General features: G+C 50.8%; 9 protein-coding genes across 9 annotated transcripts; 2 read left to right on the forward strand and 7 right to left on the reverse strand.

The window, feature by feature from the left end:
• Positions 1 to 70: 70 nt before the first annotated feature.
• CC1G_06455 (aryl-alcohol oxidase) lies at positions 71 to 2,417 on the reverse strand (the record flags this gene model as incomplete). Its single annotated transcript, XM_001835000.2, has 11 exons — positions 71 to 157; positions 215 to 570; positions 630 to 705; positions 798 to 942; positions 1,002 to 1,221; positions 1,274 to 1,468; positions 1,531 to 1,735; positions 1,791 to 1,897; positions 1,949 to 2,106; positions 2,159 to 2,240; positions 2,306 to 2,417. 11 exons carry the CDS (start codon positions 2,415 to 2,417, stop codon positions 71 to 73), a joined length of 1,743 nt encoding a protein of 580 aa, XP_001835052.2.
• A 388-nt stretch (positions 2,418 to 2,805) lies between these two features.
• CC1G_15437 (hypothetical protein) lies at positions 2,806 to 3,265 on the forward strand (the record flags this gene model as incomplete). The annotated part of the gene is made up of 2 exons (XM_002910114.1): positions 2,806 to 2,914; positions 3,045 to 3,265. 2 exons carry the CDS (start codon positions 2,806 to 2,808, stop codon positions 3,263 to 3,265), a joined length of 330 nt encoding a protein of 109 aa, XP_002910160.1.
• Positions 3,266 to 3,576: 311 nt separating this feature from the next.
• Positions 3,577 to 6,293, reverse strand: CC1G_06456 (NADH dehydrogenase; the record flags this gene model as incomplete). Its single annotated transcript, XM_001835001.2, has 10 exons — positions 6,162 to 6,293; positions 5,989 to 6,107; positions 5,681 to 5,926; positions 5,456 to 5,617; positions 5,352 to 5,379; positions 4,755 to 4,903; positions 4,682 to 4,703; positions 4,527 to 4,626; positions 3,648 to 4,472; positions 3,577 to 3,595 (listed from the first exon to the last, which is right to left on the reverse strand). Exons 1-10 carry the CDS (start codon positions 6,181 to 6,183, stop codon positions 3,577 to 3,579), a joined length of 1,692 nt encoding a protein of 563 aa, XP_001835053.2. The 5' UTR covers positions 6,184 to 6,293.
• A 1,143-nt stretch (positions 6,294 to 7,436) lies between these two features.
• On the reverse strand, positions 7,437 to 8,296 carry CC1G_06457 (hypothetical protein; the record flags this gene model as incomplete). Its single annotated transcript, XM_001835002.2, has 3 exons — positions 7,437 to 7,797; positions 7,862 to 8,040; positions 8,159 to 8,296. The coding sequence occupies 3 exons, from the start codon at positions 8,294 to 8,296 to the stop codon at positions 7,437 to 7,439; spliced, it is 678 nt and encodes a 225-aa protein (XP_001835054.2).
• A 1,561-nt stretch (positions 8,297 to 9,857) lies between these two features.
• CC1G_06458 (GDSL lipase/acylhydrolase) lies at positions 9,858 to 11,022 on the forward strand (the record flags this gene model as incomplete). The annotated part of the gene is made up of 4 exons (XM_001835003.1): positions 9,858 to 10,355; positions 10,420 to 10,600; positions 10,674 to 10,857; positions 10,917 to 11,022. The coding sequence occupies 4 exons, from the start codon at positions 9,858 to 9,860 to the stop codon at positions 11,020 to 11,022; spliced, it is 969 nt and encodes a 322-aa protein (XP_001835055.1).
• Positions 11,023 to 11,341: 319 nt separating this feature from the next.
• On the reverse strand, positions 11,342 to 11,658 carry CC1G_06459 (hypothetical protein; the record flags this gene model as incomplete). Its single annotated transcript, XM_001835004.2, has 2 exons — positions 11,342 to 11,510; positions 11,573 to 11,658. 2 exons carry the CDS (start codon positions 11,656 to 11,658, stop codon positions 11,342 to 11,344), a joined length of 255 nt encoding a protein of 84 aa, XP_001835056.2.
• An 823-nt stretch (positions 11,659 to 12,481) lies between these two features.
• On the reverse strand, positions 12,482 to 13,394 carry CC1G_06460 (hypothetical protein). Its single transcript, XM_001835005.2, has 3 exons — positions 13,073 to 13,394; positions 12,704 to 13,009; positions 12,482 to 12,637 (listed from the first exon to the last, which is right to left on the reverse strand). Exons 1-3 carry the CDS (start codon positions 13,309 to 13,311, stop codon positions 12,547 to 12,549), a joined length of 636 nt encoding a protein of 211 aa, XP_001835057.1. The 5' UTR covers positions 13,312 to 13,394; the 3' UTR covers positions 12,482 to 12,546.
• A 1,179-nt stretch (positions 13,395 to 14,573) lies between these two features.
• CC1G_06461 (hypothetical protein) lies at positions 14,574 to 15,612 on the reverse strand (the record flags this gene model as incomplete). The annotated part of the gene is made up of 4 exons (XM_001835006.1): positions 14,574 to 14,667; positions 14,720 to 15,031; positions 15,088 to 15,306; positions 15,362 to 15,612. 4 exons carry the CDS (start codon positions 15,610 to 15,612, stop codon positions 14,574 to 14,576), a joined length of 876 nt encoding a protein of 291 aa, XP_001835058.1.
• A 687-nt stretch (positions 15,613 to 16,299) lies between these two features.
• CC1G_06462 (Uba2) lies at positions 16,300 to 19,139 on the reverse strand (the record flags this gene model as incomplete). The annotated part of the gene is made up of 10 exons (XM_001835007.2): positions 16,300 to 16,952; positions 17,005 to 17,598; positions 17,656 to 17,942; positions 17,991 to 18,097; positions 18,156 to 18,223; positions 18,276 to 18,400; positions 18,453 to 18,553; positions 18,612 to 18,747; positions 18,835 to 18,959; positions 19,019 to 19,139. 10 exons carry the CDS (start codon positions 19,137 to 19,139, stop codon positions 16,616 to 16,618), a joined length of 2,001 nt encoding a protein of 666 aa, XP_001835059.1. The 3' UTR covers positions 16,300 to 16,615.
• Between the last annotated feature and the right edge of the window lie 187 nt (positions 19,140 to 19,326).

Here is a 19,326-nt window from a genome sequence, read left to right on the forward strand (position 1 = left end):
ATCTTGCTTAGAAATTTGTTCATGCAGGGCGCAGACCTAGTAGCCACTAGTGCGACATGAAATTCAGAAATCAGGTATACTTCTCCTTAATCAAATCCGCCGCCCTTTCCGCAACGAGATACACCGGGAATTGGGTATGGGCAGCAGGAATGAATGGCTGGAGCAGATATGTTCAGCAATGTAGCTCTGACAATAAGGAAACATATAGACCTACCATCACACCCGCATCCACAACCCTCAACCCTTCCACCTTCTTGACCTTCAGGTCAGGATCCACAACACCGTACCTCGCATTCCCGGGCGACATGAGCGTAGTTCCAACAGGATGCCACGCATGGCCAACCGTCGACTTCAAAATACCAATTGCAGCTTCATCATCGTCGATAATCTCATCTGTCCACGGTGCAACTGGGTCAAGGATGTAGCCATCCCACGCTCTAGCTTTGAAGAACCTTCGCGCACTTCGAACAGCATGCAGCATCGCGTACTGGTCGAACGGAGAGCTGAAGATGCCTGGATCAATTATTGGTTGGTCGAATGGGTTCGAGGTTCGAAGTGTCAGCGAGCCTCCTAAAAACAGAAGCATCGTTAGCAGGCGCCTGGTGTACCGTCCTTGGAAAAAGGCATACGAGACCACGGGGTTGGAACAGCCAAGCCAGCACCCATATAGTATCCTCCCGTGATGCCAGAGAAACCTGCGCTGTTCTAAACGAGTATTATTAGTACTTGATGACCGCAAAGGGTGAAGACGACTTCACTTACATCGAAAGTAATTTCTACATGTGGAGTCTTTCTACCCGCTGCAGGATCGGCAAGATCGGGGCGTCGTCCGGAATCCTCAACCACGCAACTTGATTAATGCCAATAGAGGTAAATGGCCCTGTACGCGTCGTGTTCCACTCTTCTAATGCTGCTGCTTGGGCAATAGGGTCACGCACGAGCCTAGAACATGGGCAAGTTGAGAGTCGTCTGCATCGGGCAAGGTAAGAGGGTCTACTTACGCATCCCCAGTGGTGGTAGAGTTAGCATTCCAGAGCACCATAACCAAGGGGTGATCCGTAAGGTTCCTTCCCACTTCTGGGAGGTCAACAAGCGGCTTGATCCCTAGTGCACTGAGATCACTTGGATTTCCAATGCCGGAATGTAGCAGGATATGAGGAGATCCGACGGCACCAGCGGCTAAGATGACCTCTTTCTTCGCTGTCAGCTTGACTCGAGGAGCTGATGACGACAGTTAATCCAAGAAATCTGGAATTAGAGTACCGTCACCCACCATCAGCATTCTTCTCGGTCGCAACCTCAACAGCTCTGAACGCCAATCGCAGACCCTTGCTATTACTGGGGAGCACCCTCGTAACGCGGGTATTCACCACAACGTGGAGGTTTCGTCGCTCGAGATGCTTAGGAGCAAGGTATGAGACGGCCGCGCTGCTACGTTCGCCATCGCCAATGCTCGACTGGAGCCAACCTATATGCATCGAGATTCGAATTAGTGACAGCCTAAGTATCAAATCTCAGATTTAAGCTCACTCGTTCCTAAAGGCTCCCCTGAGTTCATATCAACGATCGCCTTGAATTCCTCTCCCAGCTCCTCCACGGCCCCTGCCACACGAGAGTCGACTTCAAGAGGCCATCCAGAAACCGAGATCTTAAGGTTTCCATCAGTGCCGTGTAGAGAAGGGTCAACCTGGCCAGTAGTGTCGTGGCCATCAACAGGAGGAACCAGACGTTCAATCTAATTCGACAGTTAAATCCCAAGGAACATGGAAGTGGACAGGTTCTTCGCACACCTTGAGAGAGTACTTGAACAAACTCTTCCATGACCATCCAGGGTCTCCTGTAACCTTCGCCCATCGATCATAATCTTCCGCAGTGCCCTTCGTCCAAAACATGGCATCTACACGTCCTGCATCAGCATCGCTGTCCACAGTAGAAATGAAACACGTACTTATCGAAGAACTCCCACCCAGGATATGGCCACGATTATAATCGAGAACGCGGCCATCGAGACCTGTCTGAGGCGAAGTGGTGAAATTCCAGTCATACGGCGAACCGTGCAGGAACGGATGAAAATAAGGAATTATCGAGTTCAGAACGCCCTCGTTGCTAACGTGCACGGTGAGGATTGCCGATGAATAAGAACCTTTTAATCACTCACGACGGTCCTGATTCGATTAGTAGAACCTGGTGACGAGGGTTTTCTGAAAGTCTGTTCGCAAGAACAGAACCTGCCGTTCCACCTGCAGAAGGGCGCAAATGAACACTCTTGAGTGAAGGATCTTCCGAGAGAAGGCAAAGAACGCACCACCGACAATGATGAAATCATATTCCCGACGAGGAACAGCCTTGATGTTCTGGTAAAGGGCAGCGCTACAGCTCCCAGCGAGTGCGGCGAGGACCACAATGGTGCGCAACATGGCAGGCTTGCCAAAAACGCAAGCAATAATCCAGGGTTTTTATATGGGAGAACCCAATGTTCTCACAAGAACACAGAAGGAGCGCTCGAGGTCTTTAGAAGCAGCGAAAACCTCGTTCTCAAGCTAAAAAAGCCCGGATGGCTAACAAACATTGTTGCACTTGGCCGCCCGTAGCAAGGCGGTGTTTCAGAGCGGTCATAGGACCTCGCAGATCTCTGAGAGGAGTCGAAATGAGGTTCACGACTGGAGGATATTAATCCATCTTGGTGCCCTTGGTACCCGAGAGTCCGTGGTAGGCGGAGACATGTGGTAGAGAGGGAGAAAGGGCGGTAGTAACATTGTATCCATTGAATTCCTTGCTTGTTGCAACTTGCAATTCTGTTCAGCCATGGCGCAAAGGATTAGATTTGTCCCTTTCGTGCGAATGGAAAAAGCGAGCGTACCTTATCTGAACAAACGAAAGAAAGTCAGCAACTCTATTGAGCACTGGCCAGACAGTAGGTCGACGCGGTCTTGCCCAGGCTTTGGTAGCCGCCCATATCGCCCTTGCGGGAGGTTCCGTTTTAATCGTGATAATACTGTTCCCAGTCAATGTTCACATTGCACTGATCCAAGGACCAAATACAGTCCACGAGAGCCCTTGCTGTTTTTGTATGGCCTGGGTGCCGGGAGGACAGAAATCGATGGTTATGGTCGCGGTCAAGAGTTGTAACTTGTCGAAGACGACCGCGAGCCGCGTCGCCAGTCCGTGGGAAAGTCACTGGATTCGCGAGCACTGCGGCGCATCAATTCTGAGGGCGCCCACCCCGCCAAGGGGATACAAAAACGTTAACCCCACATTCCAATAAAATACTGAAGAAAGCAAGCACATCATACTACGACTATAAGTAACATACTCCGAACACGAATAATGCAACAGCAAAAACAAAACAAGGAGCGTTGAAATGTCTATGTACTGCGGAGCAAAAAAACCTCTATATCAGCAGTGAAAGATGGCGAAAGAGTCTATCAGAGAAACAAGAGAAAAGAAAACTCTATGGTTGGAAACTATGCAGATTAGCAGTAATGGTATTGGTATTATAGTCCGTCGTCTCGTAACAAAACATAATTTTGAGTGGTAGGTGGCCACCACAAGAAGCGATCAGAACGCGCCGCAGATTTACTCTCGGCTCACATCCCTAGAAATGCCAGTCAGAAAGGATTTCATCTGACTCGTACGACAGGACATACCTTCCGAAAAGCCTCACTTTAAGCCAATCTGTCGCAACTAGCGTCCGGTTTCGTAGCGAGAACAGCGTGCTCAGATAGGCACTCCTCCAGAACAGGTAGGTTGCAACACCACCGGTGGCCACGTTGCCGTTCATGAAAGGCAGGTCCGCGATAGCACGCTCTGAGCCGATGTAGGCCAGCGAGCCTTGATGCGAGTACTGGAAGGCCCTGGGCTTCACTTTGGCAAGCTGTGATTGCAACAGCTTGGCCTCCTTCTCGAGCTTCTCCTTCTCCGCTGGGTCTTCGACCTGGATTTCCTCCAGTTTCTTTAATCGCTGCTCAATCGAATCCTTCTTCGCCAACTGGTGCAGCACTCGTGCCAGATATGCACCCTGTTGCGATGCGACCTGAGCGGTAGGCGCGTACGATGTTGCAGTGCAATCACCGATGGCAAACACACCATCCGCACCCTTCAGTCGCAGATGGTCGTCCACTGTCAGACCGCGTCGGTTGGTTTGGGTCTCGGGGAGCTTAGCCATCAAGTCCTGAGTGATCTTGCGCCCCTTGTTCCCAGCTGCCCACACAACAAGACCGCAAGGCACCTCCTTGATGCTCTTGTCGGGCATCTGAAGAACGACGCTCTTCTCCTTAACTTCTTTAACCATCGTCTTGGTCAGGATATCGATCTTGCTCTCTTTGAAGGTCGACTCAGTGTAGTCAATCAGCTGCCGGCTGAACATGGGAAGCACAGAGGGCAGGGCTTCCACGAGGGTGATGCGAATCCGCCCAGCCAACTCGGGATACCAATGCTTGAGGTCGTCCTCGAGGAAGTCGTGGAGTTCACCGCTGTAAGAAACTGTGAGTGACGAACAACAAGAGAGGGAAATGGCCGGTTCTTACCTGACTTCAACGCCAGTTGGGCCACCTCCAACCACCACCATATGCAATAGCCTATCAATTTCTTCAGGGGACTGTCCGGGGAATGCAGCTGTTTCGACACCTGGAGATCATGGGGGTCAGCTGAATGCGACGGGTGCAGATCGAAGATAACGAACAATCCATGAATCCCCGCTGGAACTGTCAACAAGTCAGTTTGAAATGTGATTTGCATTCGGACGGAGAACGTACCCTCTCCGCATCGTGCAACTCCTTCATGAATACTGCATGTTCCTTGACTCCTGGAATGTTAAAGGTCTGGGTCTCCGCACCGACGGCGTAGACAAGATAGTCGTATTGTATTGTTCTTGATGATGTTGCACCCTTGATCTCCGAGTTGTCTATGGCGAACACGAATCAGCATCAGCTTCGATATAAGGAATGCAGTGCGCATGGGATGGATGGTCGGTGGCGAACTGGGGCCGGGGATCCTCAAGAAATCCCTGCCGTAGGCTTCCTTGATTTCCTCCTTCCAAATGACCCGTGTATTGCATCGTAGGAAGACATCTCCCGTCACGATCGCGCACCTGTCCGGCCGTTCCAGATAGTAGAACGGACCCGCTGGTTCCTCGGAAAGGTCCAGTTGGAAGCGCCCCCATTGGAATCACCAAGTTGGACAATGAAAGCCTGGCTTCCGTCAAGTACGCCAAGAAAGATAAGCGAGGCCCAGTGGGCGTGGAAGTTCGGGACAAACAGGTGGACCTTCGTCTCCGGATCACATCCGCCTCGTCCAGGCATCTCGGTCTTTCCAACACGTCCACCCCAACAGTGATAGTAACCGCAACTCACCAATGAAAGTCACAGTTTTGTTCTCGGGCTGGGGGAGGAAAGGGAAACGCCAACCAATACGTCATTAGCACTTCGGAATCCTTGGAGAAAAAGGAGCTCCTTACATCAACGTCCGTAGCCTCCGCTTCAATGACGGAAACGGTTCGAGCCTTGTGCCTCGTGATATAACGGGTGGGTTGGATGATTGAACGGGAATTCAAGGTACCGACGGCGACGCTAGGTAGTAATGGCGTAAAGAGGAAGAAGTTCTTTGGACTAATGACCACCTAAATAAGCGTTGATCAGAAAATGCAATCAGTGATAGGTAGTGACTGCGTTATGATACGTACGACGTTATAGTCCGTGGTGTCCAAGGTCGTAAGGAGACTGGTAGCACCCCATCCACTCCCGAGAACAACGAGAGTTTTCTTTTCGGGATCAAAGGGCAGTTGGGTGCCTGGGTGCTTATCTCGCTGCGAGAGATAGTAGAACACCGCTGACCCTCCGAATATTGTTATCAGCGTTGCGCGCCCCAGAAATTGCAGGAAGTTCCGCCATTTCTTGGAAACTGGGGATCGCGGTGGGGCAAGCGGTTGCTATAGGTGAGAAATATGAGGAATGTGAGTCATCGAAGGATTATTCTGGATGTTGGGCGCACAGTGCTTGACGATGCCGGCGGTGGTGTTGTGGCGGTCGTTCGTCGTAGCAGAAGGTGGGTCCGGGTGCTGGGTATGCGTGCCACTGGCCGCGAAGAGGCCAAATGCCTCGTTAGCAATACTAAAATCACGTATTAGTATCAGTCTAGACCATGACGACAACTGGTCGCCCAACCTCGACTCCGTGCGGTGTGCATCGTTTGGCCAACGGCGGGATAATGAGGAGCGCGGTGGCGACGATGAAGACGACGCCGACGACGACGACGGTATTGAGAAGAAAGAGGGAAAGGAGGTCTGAACAAGCAAGTGACGAGTGAAGTCGTTTTTTCAATGCTTTCCCGATTCGAACTCTGTTCCGACCCCACGTGCCCCTATGACGCCATCAATCGGTGGCGGTGCGCAGTTCTCTTCCCCGATTTTGTTCTCGGAATGACGGACTGCCTTTCGACTTCCTCGACATTGGATAGAAGACTCTAGAACAGTAGAAAACAACGGAAGTGCGATCTCTTGAATCTTGGGCGTGTCTTTGGTGTCCCAGTGGGTAGACAGGAGCCCCACAAGCATCGATAACATCAACCGCGCCATTGCCGACGTCGGCCGACTGTCGTCTAATCCTCAAAAGCGCGCCGCTTTTTCCGACGTTTTTTTTCGATTTGAAGAGACAAATAACAGCACTATTGAGCTCGCCTCCGGTTCGGGTCAACGGAGGTAGCATCGAGGGTGTCTGAAGTGGCTATACACACAGATTATGGGATCCGTGGGCTCAGACGCCAGCCTTACACCTGGACAGTGCACACGTTGGCTACCTAAGCCCGGTTGTCAATCTTCCCAACAGCCCCAAAACATTGATTGAAGATAAATCAGCTTACATACTTCGCCTAGTATGGGCGGAGCATATCCGGCGAGGATTTTGGGGAATAATGAGGTGAGATCGAAGAACGACCTGACCAAGATATAAGCGCCCGTCGCGATCATAATCTTCACTTCCAAAAATGTTTACTGCCTCCTATCTGTGGCCATTCAGCTGGCATCAAGGCCAGATAATGCTCCAGTGCAAGGACGTCAAAGATGAAGGGTGATGCGAGATATCGAGTCATTTTCTCTTCCTTTACTGATAGCACTGCTGCTTCCAGAGGAATTACAGCCCCCCGACGGACGTGACGAACCGCCGCGTCGGCCATTTTGATGCGCCATTCTTTAGATCTGATAGTGACCAGGTCGGGAAGCCACTGCTTCAGAGCAGTCCGAAAATCCGATCACATAACCTACATAGTTGACACCATTACAAAAAGCTATAAATAAACGAAAAAAAATTGGGATCTCATACTCATTCTACGATTAACGCGATCCTCGCTGTCCCAAGTCGATCTCAAGAAGCGATACCGCGCATTGTCCAATAAGTAATACATAGACTCTTCGTTCATCATTCGAATTTCGTTACAGCCCCTCCTTAAAACACCCCAGGTAACAGCCTCCACGGTACCCTCCTCGCGTACTCCTCCCACTCAACTCCAAACGTCTCCCTCAGTACCTCGTCCTCCGTCGTCAGTCTCAAATACGTCCCGCGAAACGCAAAGGCACATTTCACAGCCCAAAACAACCCAAACAGTGCACCAGGCACAGTCCAAACGCCCTTCGTAGCTACCCAATTGCTCGGAGCGAACAGCAAGAGGGAAGCCCCTATCAATGTCAGGAAGACGCCAGTGTAGCTGGGATGCCGGACAAAGGAATAGGGGCCAGAGGTGATGAGCTCATGCTTAGGTCGAATGGTGATCTCGAAAGTAAACAGTGGGCCGAGTTTCTTGAAGCACCTGAAAAAGAGCGTTCAAGTTTCGTTGACTGAAACATTGATTCAAAAAAGGGGATCTCACATACCATATTCGGAGGGAGGCAGCGAGAATGGTGAACAACGCTCCCGCAATGAGCAATGGATGGCATTCGCAACCCGAATATGAAGCGGAGGCGTCGAACAAAGCCGATGCCCAGTGCCGGCTCCATGCGCTGGCAATCGTTGGGACCAGGATCTCTGTCAGAACCCCCACCCACACCATTGTCTATGAACGGGACATAGTCAATATCACCACGCCCAAAAGGAAAACAAAATGAACTCGCCTTACTACAAAATGTGATGGACTGAACAAACTTTTCAAAAAGCGTAGCCTTGGCGCGCACCGAACGCCAATAAAGTTCTTCCTGCTTCACAGGAGGGTTAGGCGGCGATAGAGAGAGGTGGACGGAGACGGCAGAGAGGAGCAGCAATGAGGTCTTCAGAGCAGGGCGCAAGTACGCCTCCATACTAGCCGTGGCCATCTCAAGTAACAGTGGGAGCACTAGTGTAGCGAACCAAGGCTAGCAGAAGTAGCAGAAGGGACTGGCTGCGGAAGCGGGGTAGTAGTGAGGCGAGAGAACCGGTCCCAGATGTCGCTTTTAAAAACAGGGGGAGGGAAACCGGGACTAAGGCTATTTGTAGCATCCTGTATTAGTAGCACCCCACAGCACTTCGTCTTCGCCTTCCACCCGAGAGTTCCTTGACGCCAGTTGTGTCCATTAGTGTGGATTGAGAAGTTGTCTTGCATATCCGTTCAAGGCGCATATCCAAGTCGGGCTATCGGGTCACCTCTACACTGCTTCAGAAACTATGCGTGTATGACTAGTAAGTGTGTTCTGCTGCGAGGTCCAGGCAATCATTCGATCCATCTCATCCCTCGGAGAATCACTGATAGGCATACATAATACGCACACAAGCATAACCCTCGTCTCTGGGTATCAGACCGAGGGAGGCTCCTGGTGCCCAAGAGAAAGAACGTTGTCCCATGTTGGATAGAGCCTAGCCCAGATGCGTCACTGTCCGGCCCTTTCCCTTGGTAGAGCGGCTCCAAAGCTCCAAAGACAAGGATAAAGCTTAAGTGAAACCTTATTCGAGGGAACGGTGACGGGGAACACCCGCGCTGCGATGACTGCCATTCTAACGTTTCAGGAAGTTGAAGGGAGGGGACCAGACGACAGCTGCTAGAAGGCCAGTCGGCGTCTTTGATAGACAGCTGAGCGAGTTAACAAAAGTTTAAAAACTTGTCCTGATAACCCATACGATTCAGTAATACCAACGCGCGGACGGCACGTCGAGAGACACACGCACCTTTTGCCTCGATCCTTGTGCTCGATACGAGTCACCGAACGTATACGCATAATCGAGCCTTATGCTGCGCGTCTAGAATGGCTGTACGAGTTGCAAGTCAGCGTCCCTGGTGAGAATACAGATTCACGCAATGATTCTCTGTAGAATAAATGGAATTATGGAACGCATTCGTTGGCAGGAAGCCAGGAAGCGGGAGGGGGTTCGCTTCTTTGGATAGATGGAGATAGCGGTTATCAGAATGAATAAGAAGATATTCCAAAGTTAAAGCGCGTTGGCAGGGTCTCACCAATGGCAACTTTTCGAAATCGAATGAACGAGGGAGCGACGGGAGCCGATCGACGTAAAATGGCCCGCGCCTCGATATACTTATTTTCGTCTGTGAGAGGAGCCGGATATACTTCGGATTGTTGCACATGTCTAAGCCGCTTTGGGAGAGCGGAAACTCGAGAATATTGTCATTCCAGACGCAGGTGTAAAGCCATCTTCATAGCAATGTAAAGTCGTCTTCATAGCAATAAGGGCCAAGGTCTTCGAAAGCATCGAACACTGACTTGACTGTGACTGCACCGTAACTCGTGATCACATTGAAGGATCAATTTCGAAGGGCAGCGAAGACTGCCATACGGACGAAAAACGGGAGGGAGCGGAAAATACGGGCTCAATATGGGTTGATTGTGGGACCTGTGAAGACGATAAGTATGAAGAGAGAAGGAATCGCCCAAATTCGCACCGAGGATGCCTAACATGCGTTTCCTATCACTGGTCGTGTTCGAACTCTGCGTGCTTCTGTGGACCAATTCTGGATCCTTGGCTGCAGGGATTCGCCCCAGGCAGATCAAGAACCTTGTGACCTTCGGAGACAGCTTCACCAGCGTGGATTGGTCTGCAAACGGAGGGACGCCATGGCCAGTCTATACAGCAGGGTACACTGGAGTGCAATTGTTACCATTTGCAAAGGCCGGAGCGACATGCTCCAACGAACTCACCTATCGACCTTTCCCGCCACTCACCGAAAGCCAGGTTCCTCTCTTCCTGGAGCAGAAAGCAAACGGAACGTTCAAGCTACCGCCACACGAAACGATCTACACGCTTTGGATTGGGACCAATGACGTTGGTGCGAATGCCTTGCTGACAGGAAGCAGCGAGGCTTCATTGGTGGATGTAACGAACTGCATGGTGGATTGGGTTGAAGTTCTCTACGAGAATGGCGCCAGAAACTTCATATTCCAAAACGTAGGTCGCCATTCGCGGGCTTTGAATACCGTGACCCTCGAAGCTCAAGATTATTGCCTTTCAGATGGTTCCATTGGAGACTATCCCACTCTATGCTCCGAATTCGTACCCAAACCGCTATTGGACGGCGGAGCGGAACACGACTGAATGGAGTGTTTTCATGAGGGAGCTTGTCCTGTCCGGCAACGAACTCACCAAGATCAAACTCGAGGCGTTGGCACCCAAGCTGCGCGGTGCGAACATTGGTGAGGGCTCTGATAACGTATTGACAAAATCTTTGGCAGTCACTTACTTCTGTGTTTGATCCATGGCATTTAGCGCTCTTCGATGCACATTCGCTCTTTGCCGACATGTACAAGAATCCGTCAAAATACTTGAATGGAACTGCGCCGCTGAATGTCGATGGTATGGTGGACAGCTGCGTCTACGAGCTTAACGCCCCACCTGACGCTACCCCTCGATGCACTATGGTCGAGGGCACCGACCGCGACAGCTACCTGTGGTGAGTTCGAGTTCGAGACCGCCTGGCGTTGCCCACACTAAACAAATACGATGGTCTAGGTACGACGAGCTCCATCCGAGTGAGCAAGCGAGCAGAGTGGTTGCGAGGCAGATCGCGGATGTGATTCAGGGCAAGAGAAATCGCTGGACCACTTGGTTGGATTGAGATGAGAACTCCGGAAACTATTGCGATTACATCCTCTGGAAATACAATTCAATGTGAATCGAGTCAAACGCCGGAGTTCTAAGTCGCCTGTTACAGTCAAAGTTCATAGCGAAAGCCTTCCGGGTGTAGGGCTCGAGTCGAGGAACCTGTCAGGATTTGTGTGATCCGAGGGCCTGAATTTCCTTTTGGTGGATTGTGGAGTGAACTGCGCTTCGATTCTAACATTGAATATATTATCAGCATTATCATAAGTGTGCAACAGAGCGGAATAAGAATCATCCGTGCAACGAGGAAGCGTAGAAATGGAAAGGTATCGTCGTCAAAGGACTCGAAACTGGAATAACGGAAACTTAGTTCGCCTGCCCACAATGCCCCCGACAACACCGCCGACGATAGCAAGAACCGCAATGGCAATGATAAAAAAGCATATCCACCGCTTCTTGCGGGCGGCCGCTGCCCATTTGGAAGCAAGCTTGGTTTGTTCGTACCTTTGTAGACACCAATCAGTACAGTACCGTGCGACCACTGCATGCTCCGAAAGTCAACGTACCCAGCCCGGGTGTCGGCTTGAACCTTGTCGACTTGAGTTTCAATGCTGTCGATGATTTCTCCTTGCTGCTCGACGAGAGGGCACATCTAAAGATCCTGGGAGCGATCGACTCTAGCTCGGACAAGAGGCAACCCACCTCGTTGTAGAGTTGAAGGTCTTTTCAATCCGCTTAATGTCCTCGTGTCACTCTTGCACCTCGCGGTACGCCATCTCAGCGTTGGTAAACTGAGCGTTCATCAACTACCACGAACCATGAGTTCATAGCTTTCGGTAGGAATGAAGGACGCCAACAGCTTGAGAGAATATCTGTCCATTGTGTTGATTGATGTCGTCGCTTCTTCCCTCGAGAGCAGTGAAGCGTATCGAACGATGAAAACAAGTACACCTGCATAGGTTTTCTTGAGAAGAGAATATGTACGGGGACGGACAAGTCCAGGAGGTGCCGCAGAGAGTGATCAACCCAAGATGCCGACTGTTTGGTCTGAGCCTTCAGACCTAACAGGGGTGGGGGCCTCGGGATCGCTCTGCCTCGGCATTAATTGTCGATAGATATCGAGTTTCCCTTGAGTCTCGAGAGTCGACATCCACCCAACACGATCCTGTTGTATTGCAGTCATGCCAGGTTTTCTTCCTCGGAACCAAACCCAATTCCAACGCATTTCGACGATCTTACTATCTCTGAGTAGTCGCAGTCAGCAAGATGACGTAATCTGACGGACGCTGAGGACGGGCGCTTATTCTGCGTTGTTTCGAGTGAATGGACACTGAGAGGGCTGAACGTCGAAGAGAGGTGCGATAAGTTGATGCACTCTAACACAGTGGGAACTGAGACATGAACCGCATTCGTCGCAGTCACTGCCTCTATCTCTTGCTATTCTTCGAAGAGGTGTACGTGCTGACTGAACGTTAACCCAAATAGACTTTCGCATTGGTAGGTGAGGCAAGAATATACAAAGGTTTTTGTGGCTCTAAACTTAGTCTAGCTCATCTATGTTGCCCAAATACATTCTGGTATCCAAATCCTCGTCAAACGACCGCTTTTCGGATTTCTTTCTCGCCAGTGCACTCGAGACAGAAAATCAGGCCTCAGTTCACATACCAGGACGGAGAGGCAGTGGGACATCGACTCACCCAACACCAAATCCAGCACCACCAATGGCTGGAATAGCCCATTTCGAGTGCTTCTTAATGGCCCCAATTCCTTTACCTATCACCTTTCCGATCTTGAGAAGGCTCGCTGGATTAATGGGAGCTCGGGCGACCAGATGATACGACCCGTCCTCGGAGTCTCGAACCACCAAGTATTCAAAATTACCATCGAACATTCGTGCTTCGAGCTCGTCCTCGAAAAATTCCCGAGCATCGACCTCATAGTCGTCAACAAACGAGCGTTTCTTTTTCTCGTCCTTCTTCTTTTTGGAGAAAAGGGGCGCCATCCTTGCAAAAGTGTCGTCCTTGATGAGTTGTTTGAAGAAAAAAGGGGACAGGGACAGCACTTACAGAGAGCCTAAAGTGGCAGCGCCAGAGAACGCGGTGAATGCCTTTTTGCCGAAGCTCCATAGGCCCTTGCTGACGGGCTCGCGAACATCGAGGTCGTCATAAAAGTCCCTGGCCTCGAAGTCAAAGTCCGAGTAGTCACGGGCAAATTGCTCATCGGTGGCCTCTTGTAAGAGTGGGGCAGCAAAGGCGGGTGAAGCCGCAAGAGCGGCGAGAAGGAGCTTCGCGGATACGTGAACCATTTCGACAGGATATGTTGATTTAAGTGTCGGTGCAGTGGGTAGGATGTGGTGTTGATGAGGAGGAAGCGGATATGAAGTCTGCGGGATAAGCAATCTATGCTATCAAGTGGGAAGTGGAGACCTGCTCTGAGGAAAAGGAATGGCCCAAGACCGGCGTGGCTTTATACCTGTTTGAAGAACGTCCCGATGCCATGAACATAGCCATGTCCCACCCGCCCAACGTCAAGAACCAATGTCACGAGACGAAAAGAACCCTCTACAATACGGTGAATCTCAGATCCAAGTCGTTGGCCGGTCAGCCGTTGCCCAAAATCTACTTCTCTGATATGCGCCAGCCCTCAATGAACAGCCAAGATGCTATACTGTTGTGTACATTCTTCTATCTTTAAGACAGATTCGTGATGGGACTATGACAACCCGAGATGCCCTTCTGCGTGGATCCTTACAAGGACTTCAGGATATCAAATCATGACCCGGAGTAATTGATCGTGGACACGATGAATCTATGAAAGTCGGGGCTAGTAGGGAGGATATACCTACTTCGTACTCTTCTCAACACCCACAAGAGATTAACCACTAGCTAGATTGACCCTCTCACCGATGAGGTGCTGGGGGAGGTTGCAGAGAACTGGCACGTAGGTTGGGCGCTAATGTCAGGGATGACCCACATACTCGTCGCGCACCTTTTACGCCGCCGTATACAAGAACTCATCTCCACGTGCTCCTGGCAGTCGCACTTAGGTCCGATAGTCACGGGCGCTTAATGGGACAATGCGCCAACCGTCACTGTGGGTCTCTTGTATTATTCGTCAATAGACGTACCACTGTCCTAATCGCGGCTTGGAACAACCAAGTAAGCTCGGAGGGCTAAGAATAAACGTGCGACTCGGGGTGATCCTTGGCCAAATTTAAACATTGTTCAGTCCTTAACCCGGCGGCAGTCCTTTAGGTAAATGATGAACACGAACATTGGACGCGCCAATAGCACTAGCAGCAGGGATTCAGGTGCATAAGCGGGTATCCGACGTCACTGGAAAGCCTATCTCATTGGCTGTAGGGTATAGTTCCATTGCTTCCCGATGTCAGTCGGGCGCTTAACTGACTTGCCGTATCATGGGGTTTCCCAGAGTCTCCACAAATTATCGTTGCCAATCCCACAGTAGTCCCAAAAGGATATACAGATATACACCCCAAACCGTTAATTTATTTGCCAACATGCAAAAGCAAGTGTTCATTGTGCCTCAACGACGTGCCTTGAGCCATTAATCAAGATCGTCGAGTTTACCCGAGTCGAACAAACCTCTAACATCCAAATCGTCGTCAAATGATCGCAAAGTCTTCTTCCTGCCCCAAGCACTGGCGTACAAGCTGAGCAATGGAGGCCAATAGCATTTGTAAATCCACTTACCCAAGTCCAAAGGCCGTTGCGCCGAGCATAGGGTATGCGAGTCGGCGGTTATTCTTGATGGCCTTGGCAGCCTTCACCAAGGGTGTAACTATCTTGTTCGAACTGAGGACACCCTTCACGAGAGTCGGACCAGCTTTGAGGATGTTTGCAATGTTTGGATCCCGTGCGACGAGGTGATACGATCCATCGTCGGCTCTGACAACCAAGTACTCCATGTCGTCTGCTCGCGAATGTAACTCGTCGGAATCGAACACGTCTCGAGCATCGAGATCTTCTTCAAATGAACGCAGTGTTTTCTTCCGACCCCAAGCACTACAATTAAGAAAAGAATATTAGAACGCTTCGAAACGACAGTAGAAGTAACGCACCCGAGCCCAAAGGCGGTACCACCTATGATGGGAAGAGCTAGTCGATTATTCGCCTTGACGAATGTTTTCACAGCACTAGCAGCGGCCTTGAGGCCTTGCAGGTTGATAGGCTCCCGGGCTTCCAGTTCGTCCCCATCGAAAAAGTCTCGTGCATCCAGCTCGCCCTCGTCAATGAACGACCGTTTGCCTTTCTCCTTGGCAAAGAAGGCAGGGGCCATCCTAACGCGAATTCGATCAGTCCGGGCGAAGTCGAAGATAAGAACGGAAGACATACGCTACGCCCATGCCACCGCCCATGGCCATGGCCGCAAGGGCTTTCTTACCAAACTCCCATAGCCCTTTGTTGATGATGAAGGGGTCACGGACATCGAGAGCTTCAGTAAAGTCGCGGGCATCGAACTCAGGCTCGACGTAGTCTCTTGAGAACTGTTCTTCAGCAGATTCGAATTGACGGGCTAGAGGAGCAGCGATAGCGGGGGAAGCGGCGAGGGCAGTGAGAAGGGCTTGAGTGGAAACGTGGACCATTGTGGATACTATCTAGAGTGGGGAAGGATAGGCGACGAGTTGGCTGGAGGTTAGACGGGTAAGGGTTTCTTTGGTATCAAGCAATCAATGCTTTCGAGGAGGGTAGAGGCCAGCTCTGAGGAAAAGGAATAGCCGAAAGGGGAGCCACTTTATATATCGCCCAGAAATCCATAACGCCCGAGGTCGGGCGTCATGTAAATCCCCAAGTGAAACCAGAACCACGGCTTGATCTCCGCGAGAAAAAAAAAGACATATGTGCTGTCACAATTCCTGGCCACCCTCGCGAATCGCGAGGTGATCATAGATCGTGCATACGTACATACATGTGCCGCAGTCGTTGTGTTATGAATACTCGAAGGCGATGCCATTGTGACCTGTCCGTTGCACGAATGGTGAGTGGGATGTCAAGGTAACCTGTAGCTGAAACTTGTGCGTCTGAGTTGTGATCGCACATCGGCGCCTAACGCCATCAAGGAATGATTGGACGTGAGTGCAAGTCCGGCAACAAAAAACTGAGAAGCATCGCCCTGGGAGTCCGTAATTATGATGATTGACAGATAAAGGGGAACTTCCTGCAATGAGGACAACACCAGATAAGAGCGCAATGGGCGGGCACGGATGTGAACAGCCGCATACATCTCCAAAACAGTTGTCAAACACCGAGGATGTTCATGGTCGAGGGTGGTGCTGGAAGGCGAATACGCGATTAAGAAAACCTACAGTAACGAAAAGTAAGGCGAAGCATAATGTTCAGTTGCGTCGACGGTATCAGACAGGATCCGACCAAAGCCCAGCTGTCCTCCTTCACATCCCATCCCATCCCCCTTTCCATCCTGAGAGAACAACCAGCCACGAGGTTCTGGATCAAACTATAAAGGACCATATGCTGATGAGAAGTACCAGTCATAATGTCCGCATAGTTCCCATACTCGAGCAGTCTAATGGGAACGCATACACATAGGAAGAATCAGAAAGAAAAAAACACCTCGCCAATGGGAACCCATTAATCGTCAATAACGATGTAGTCTTGTTCCTCAATCTTGTCGTCTGCGCCGTCCAGAACGACGAGTCCATCTTCTTCCAATTTGCGCTTCTTGCTTGGGCTAGGCTCGTCCTCCGCCTTGCGCTTGAGCGGGAGATTGGAGGCAACACTGAACTTGGGCTTCTTGGGGGTAGGTGCAAGGTCGATGATACCGTCGTCGTTCTCCACAGGCAGTGTTCGCTTTCCGTTGGCCTTGTGGGGGGTTTCAGGAGTAGGCGCCCGTGGTTTGGGTTTCCTGCTTGGCTTAGGGAGCGGTGAAGGTAAGATGAAAGGGGGCGCATCCACAGGGTGGTTCGGACTAGAGAGCGCAAGCGTTAATCGATAGTCCAAGGTAAAGAGGAACAGCTTACGGCAGAGGTGCGAGTCCAATGGATAATGTCGAGAGCTCTCCATCTTCGTCTACAATAGCGAGGAACTTCCCTCTAGTGACATTTAGGCTTTCCAAAGTGCGGTCAAAGTTGTCGTCCCAATCTGGGTCACTGAGCATCCGCTTGTCCTCGAACACGCTCACTTCTCTGTCGTCGTCACCCAGCAGGCCCTTGACGACCTCCCCGAGCTTGGCTCGCGAAGGGTCACAAAGCAGGAGTCCATAGGTGTCCCGGCAGACACCGCATTGAGGATTTGGCGGGCTGAGGGTGATAGTGCTCAGAGGCACTTCAGGCTTGAACTGGATGTGGACGTTGCGCATTCGGTCGTAAGTCTTTCGGAGAAGGTGGAGGGCTTGCAGGACGATGAGGCCCGAGACGATGGCGTTGGTGGTGGCAATGGCCGGAATAATGTTTCCTGCCATCTCCTTGACTTCCCAGCGCGTCTTGGTGTCGATTCCGTACGCAGTAGACCTGAGATTCGAGGCAGCAGTAACAAAGTCCAACGTGTCATCATCGTCCTTGTCGAATGAAATGGTATCCTCTCCATTTTGGAGTCGATGCGCGAGGCGTTTAGTACTAGAGCGCTTAGTCAGTCCTGAACGGACCCTTGCACTCCAAAAGCAATGAACTCACCTGTCAATGAAAAGTTCCAAATTATCCTTCAAGGACAAAGACCTCTGATCCTTTAGCCCAGATGTGGATTTTCCGTTGGTTTGGCCATTTGCGGGGGCGGCGGTGTCACTGGACTTGCTGCTGCTCGCAACAGCATTGCCATTGGCGACAGGTGGCGCAGGTGCGTTTGGCTTCTTTGCGGTGAATTCACCGCTTAGGATTCCATCGTAGTCCAACGGTGTTGGAGGGGTCCGAGACTTCCACATATCCGCCATGGATAGAAGGTTCCTGATGTCCGAGTCGAAAACCTGACAGGTATTAGCTTGATTATACTGGTATAGCGGTTTCGTAAGTACCTTCTTGAACACAGTTTTAGCAACATCATCGCTCTTCGACGAACGGAGAGCATCTCGAACCGCTTTAAAGGCAGTTGCCTCTTTACGTAGTGCGGCAATTTCTTGGGCTAGACGTGACGGTGTCAGGGGGGGGTACCATGGGAAGCAAACGAGATAAATACACACCATTCTCGCCTTGTTTTTCTGCTTCGTCAAGTTCCCCTCCGGCATCCTCGTCTTCGCCAAACAGTTGTCTAATAGCATTTAGTCAGGGGTGCACTCCATGACAGTTCCAAAAATACAAACCCCATGAGGTAGGATTTACTCCAAACAATGCAGTGTATTGGCTGACTGGGTGTTGAGCGGATAGTGCACACAGGGAAGGTTTTGGGCGTCGGTTTGGGAATGCAGTCGAAGCATTCGGTTCTGTCCTGCGCATGATGAATAAAAGTGGGACAATGCGTGCCAGGAGAAGAGAGATACCTTTAGCATTGGTTGGACTTGACCGAGGTAGCCTGCAGTACCAGACTCTACCAATGGTACGCCGGCGGCCAAGCACATGCGGTTCACATGCCGTCGCGCGTCTAATTTACAGGAGTTGAATATCGAAGGCTGGAACGCATCTAACCGAGAGAAACGTACCCAAATTATCGAGGGCGTTGAGAACAATGTCAAATTGCTGGAACCAAGGGATATCGTATTGCGGTTCCTTGATGTTGTCGTGGATGGGATGAAGCTTGACATTGGGGTTGAAGGGAGCGGCGGTCTGCGCGGCAATCTGATCATATCGCATAGTTAAGGAAGTATATGGTCAGTACATCGTTCCAGTCAGTGTCTTCACCTAAAGATGTGATCCAAGGCGCACCATTGCTTTACTCTGCTTCACATCCTTCTTCCTGAAGAGGAACTGTCTATTGAGGTTCGACAAGTCAATCGTATCAAGGTCAAGCAGGGTGATCTTCCCAAATCCCGTCAAAACAATATTTTTCACTAAACTCCACAATCTTCAGCCCAATTCTTGGTTTTGGAAAACGATTTTTCTGACTCACGGAGCTCACACCCGATTCCACCTGCACCCACAAGCAAGACATGCGTATTTTCGAGCTGCGCGTAGAGTTCAGGGCCTAAAATGGCTTTTGCATGGGTGCTTCTGCCCTTTGCTGTCGACATAACTGCTTTTTGGTATCCAGCTGGAGCCAGACGGGCTGAAAATGGTGGTGGTTGTCTGGAATCAAGCTTGGTCTCTTGGATGTGGCCTTTTGACGCGAGCTGTCACGATACCAAATGCGGTCCATCACACCACGTGATACATTACAAAGACCCCTATTTCATCGCGCAACGCGTCGCGTTAGGGGCG

This window comes from Coprinopsis cinerea, assembly GCF_000182895.1.
Source record: "Coprinopsis cinerea okayama7#130 chromosome 12 map unlocalized cont3.12, whole genome shotgun sequence".
In the NCBI taxonomy this organism is placed as follows: Eukaryota; Fungi; Basidiomycota; class Agaricomycetes; order Agaricales; family Psathyrellaceae; genus Coprinopsis; species Coprinopsis cinerea.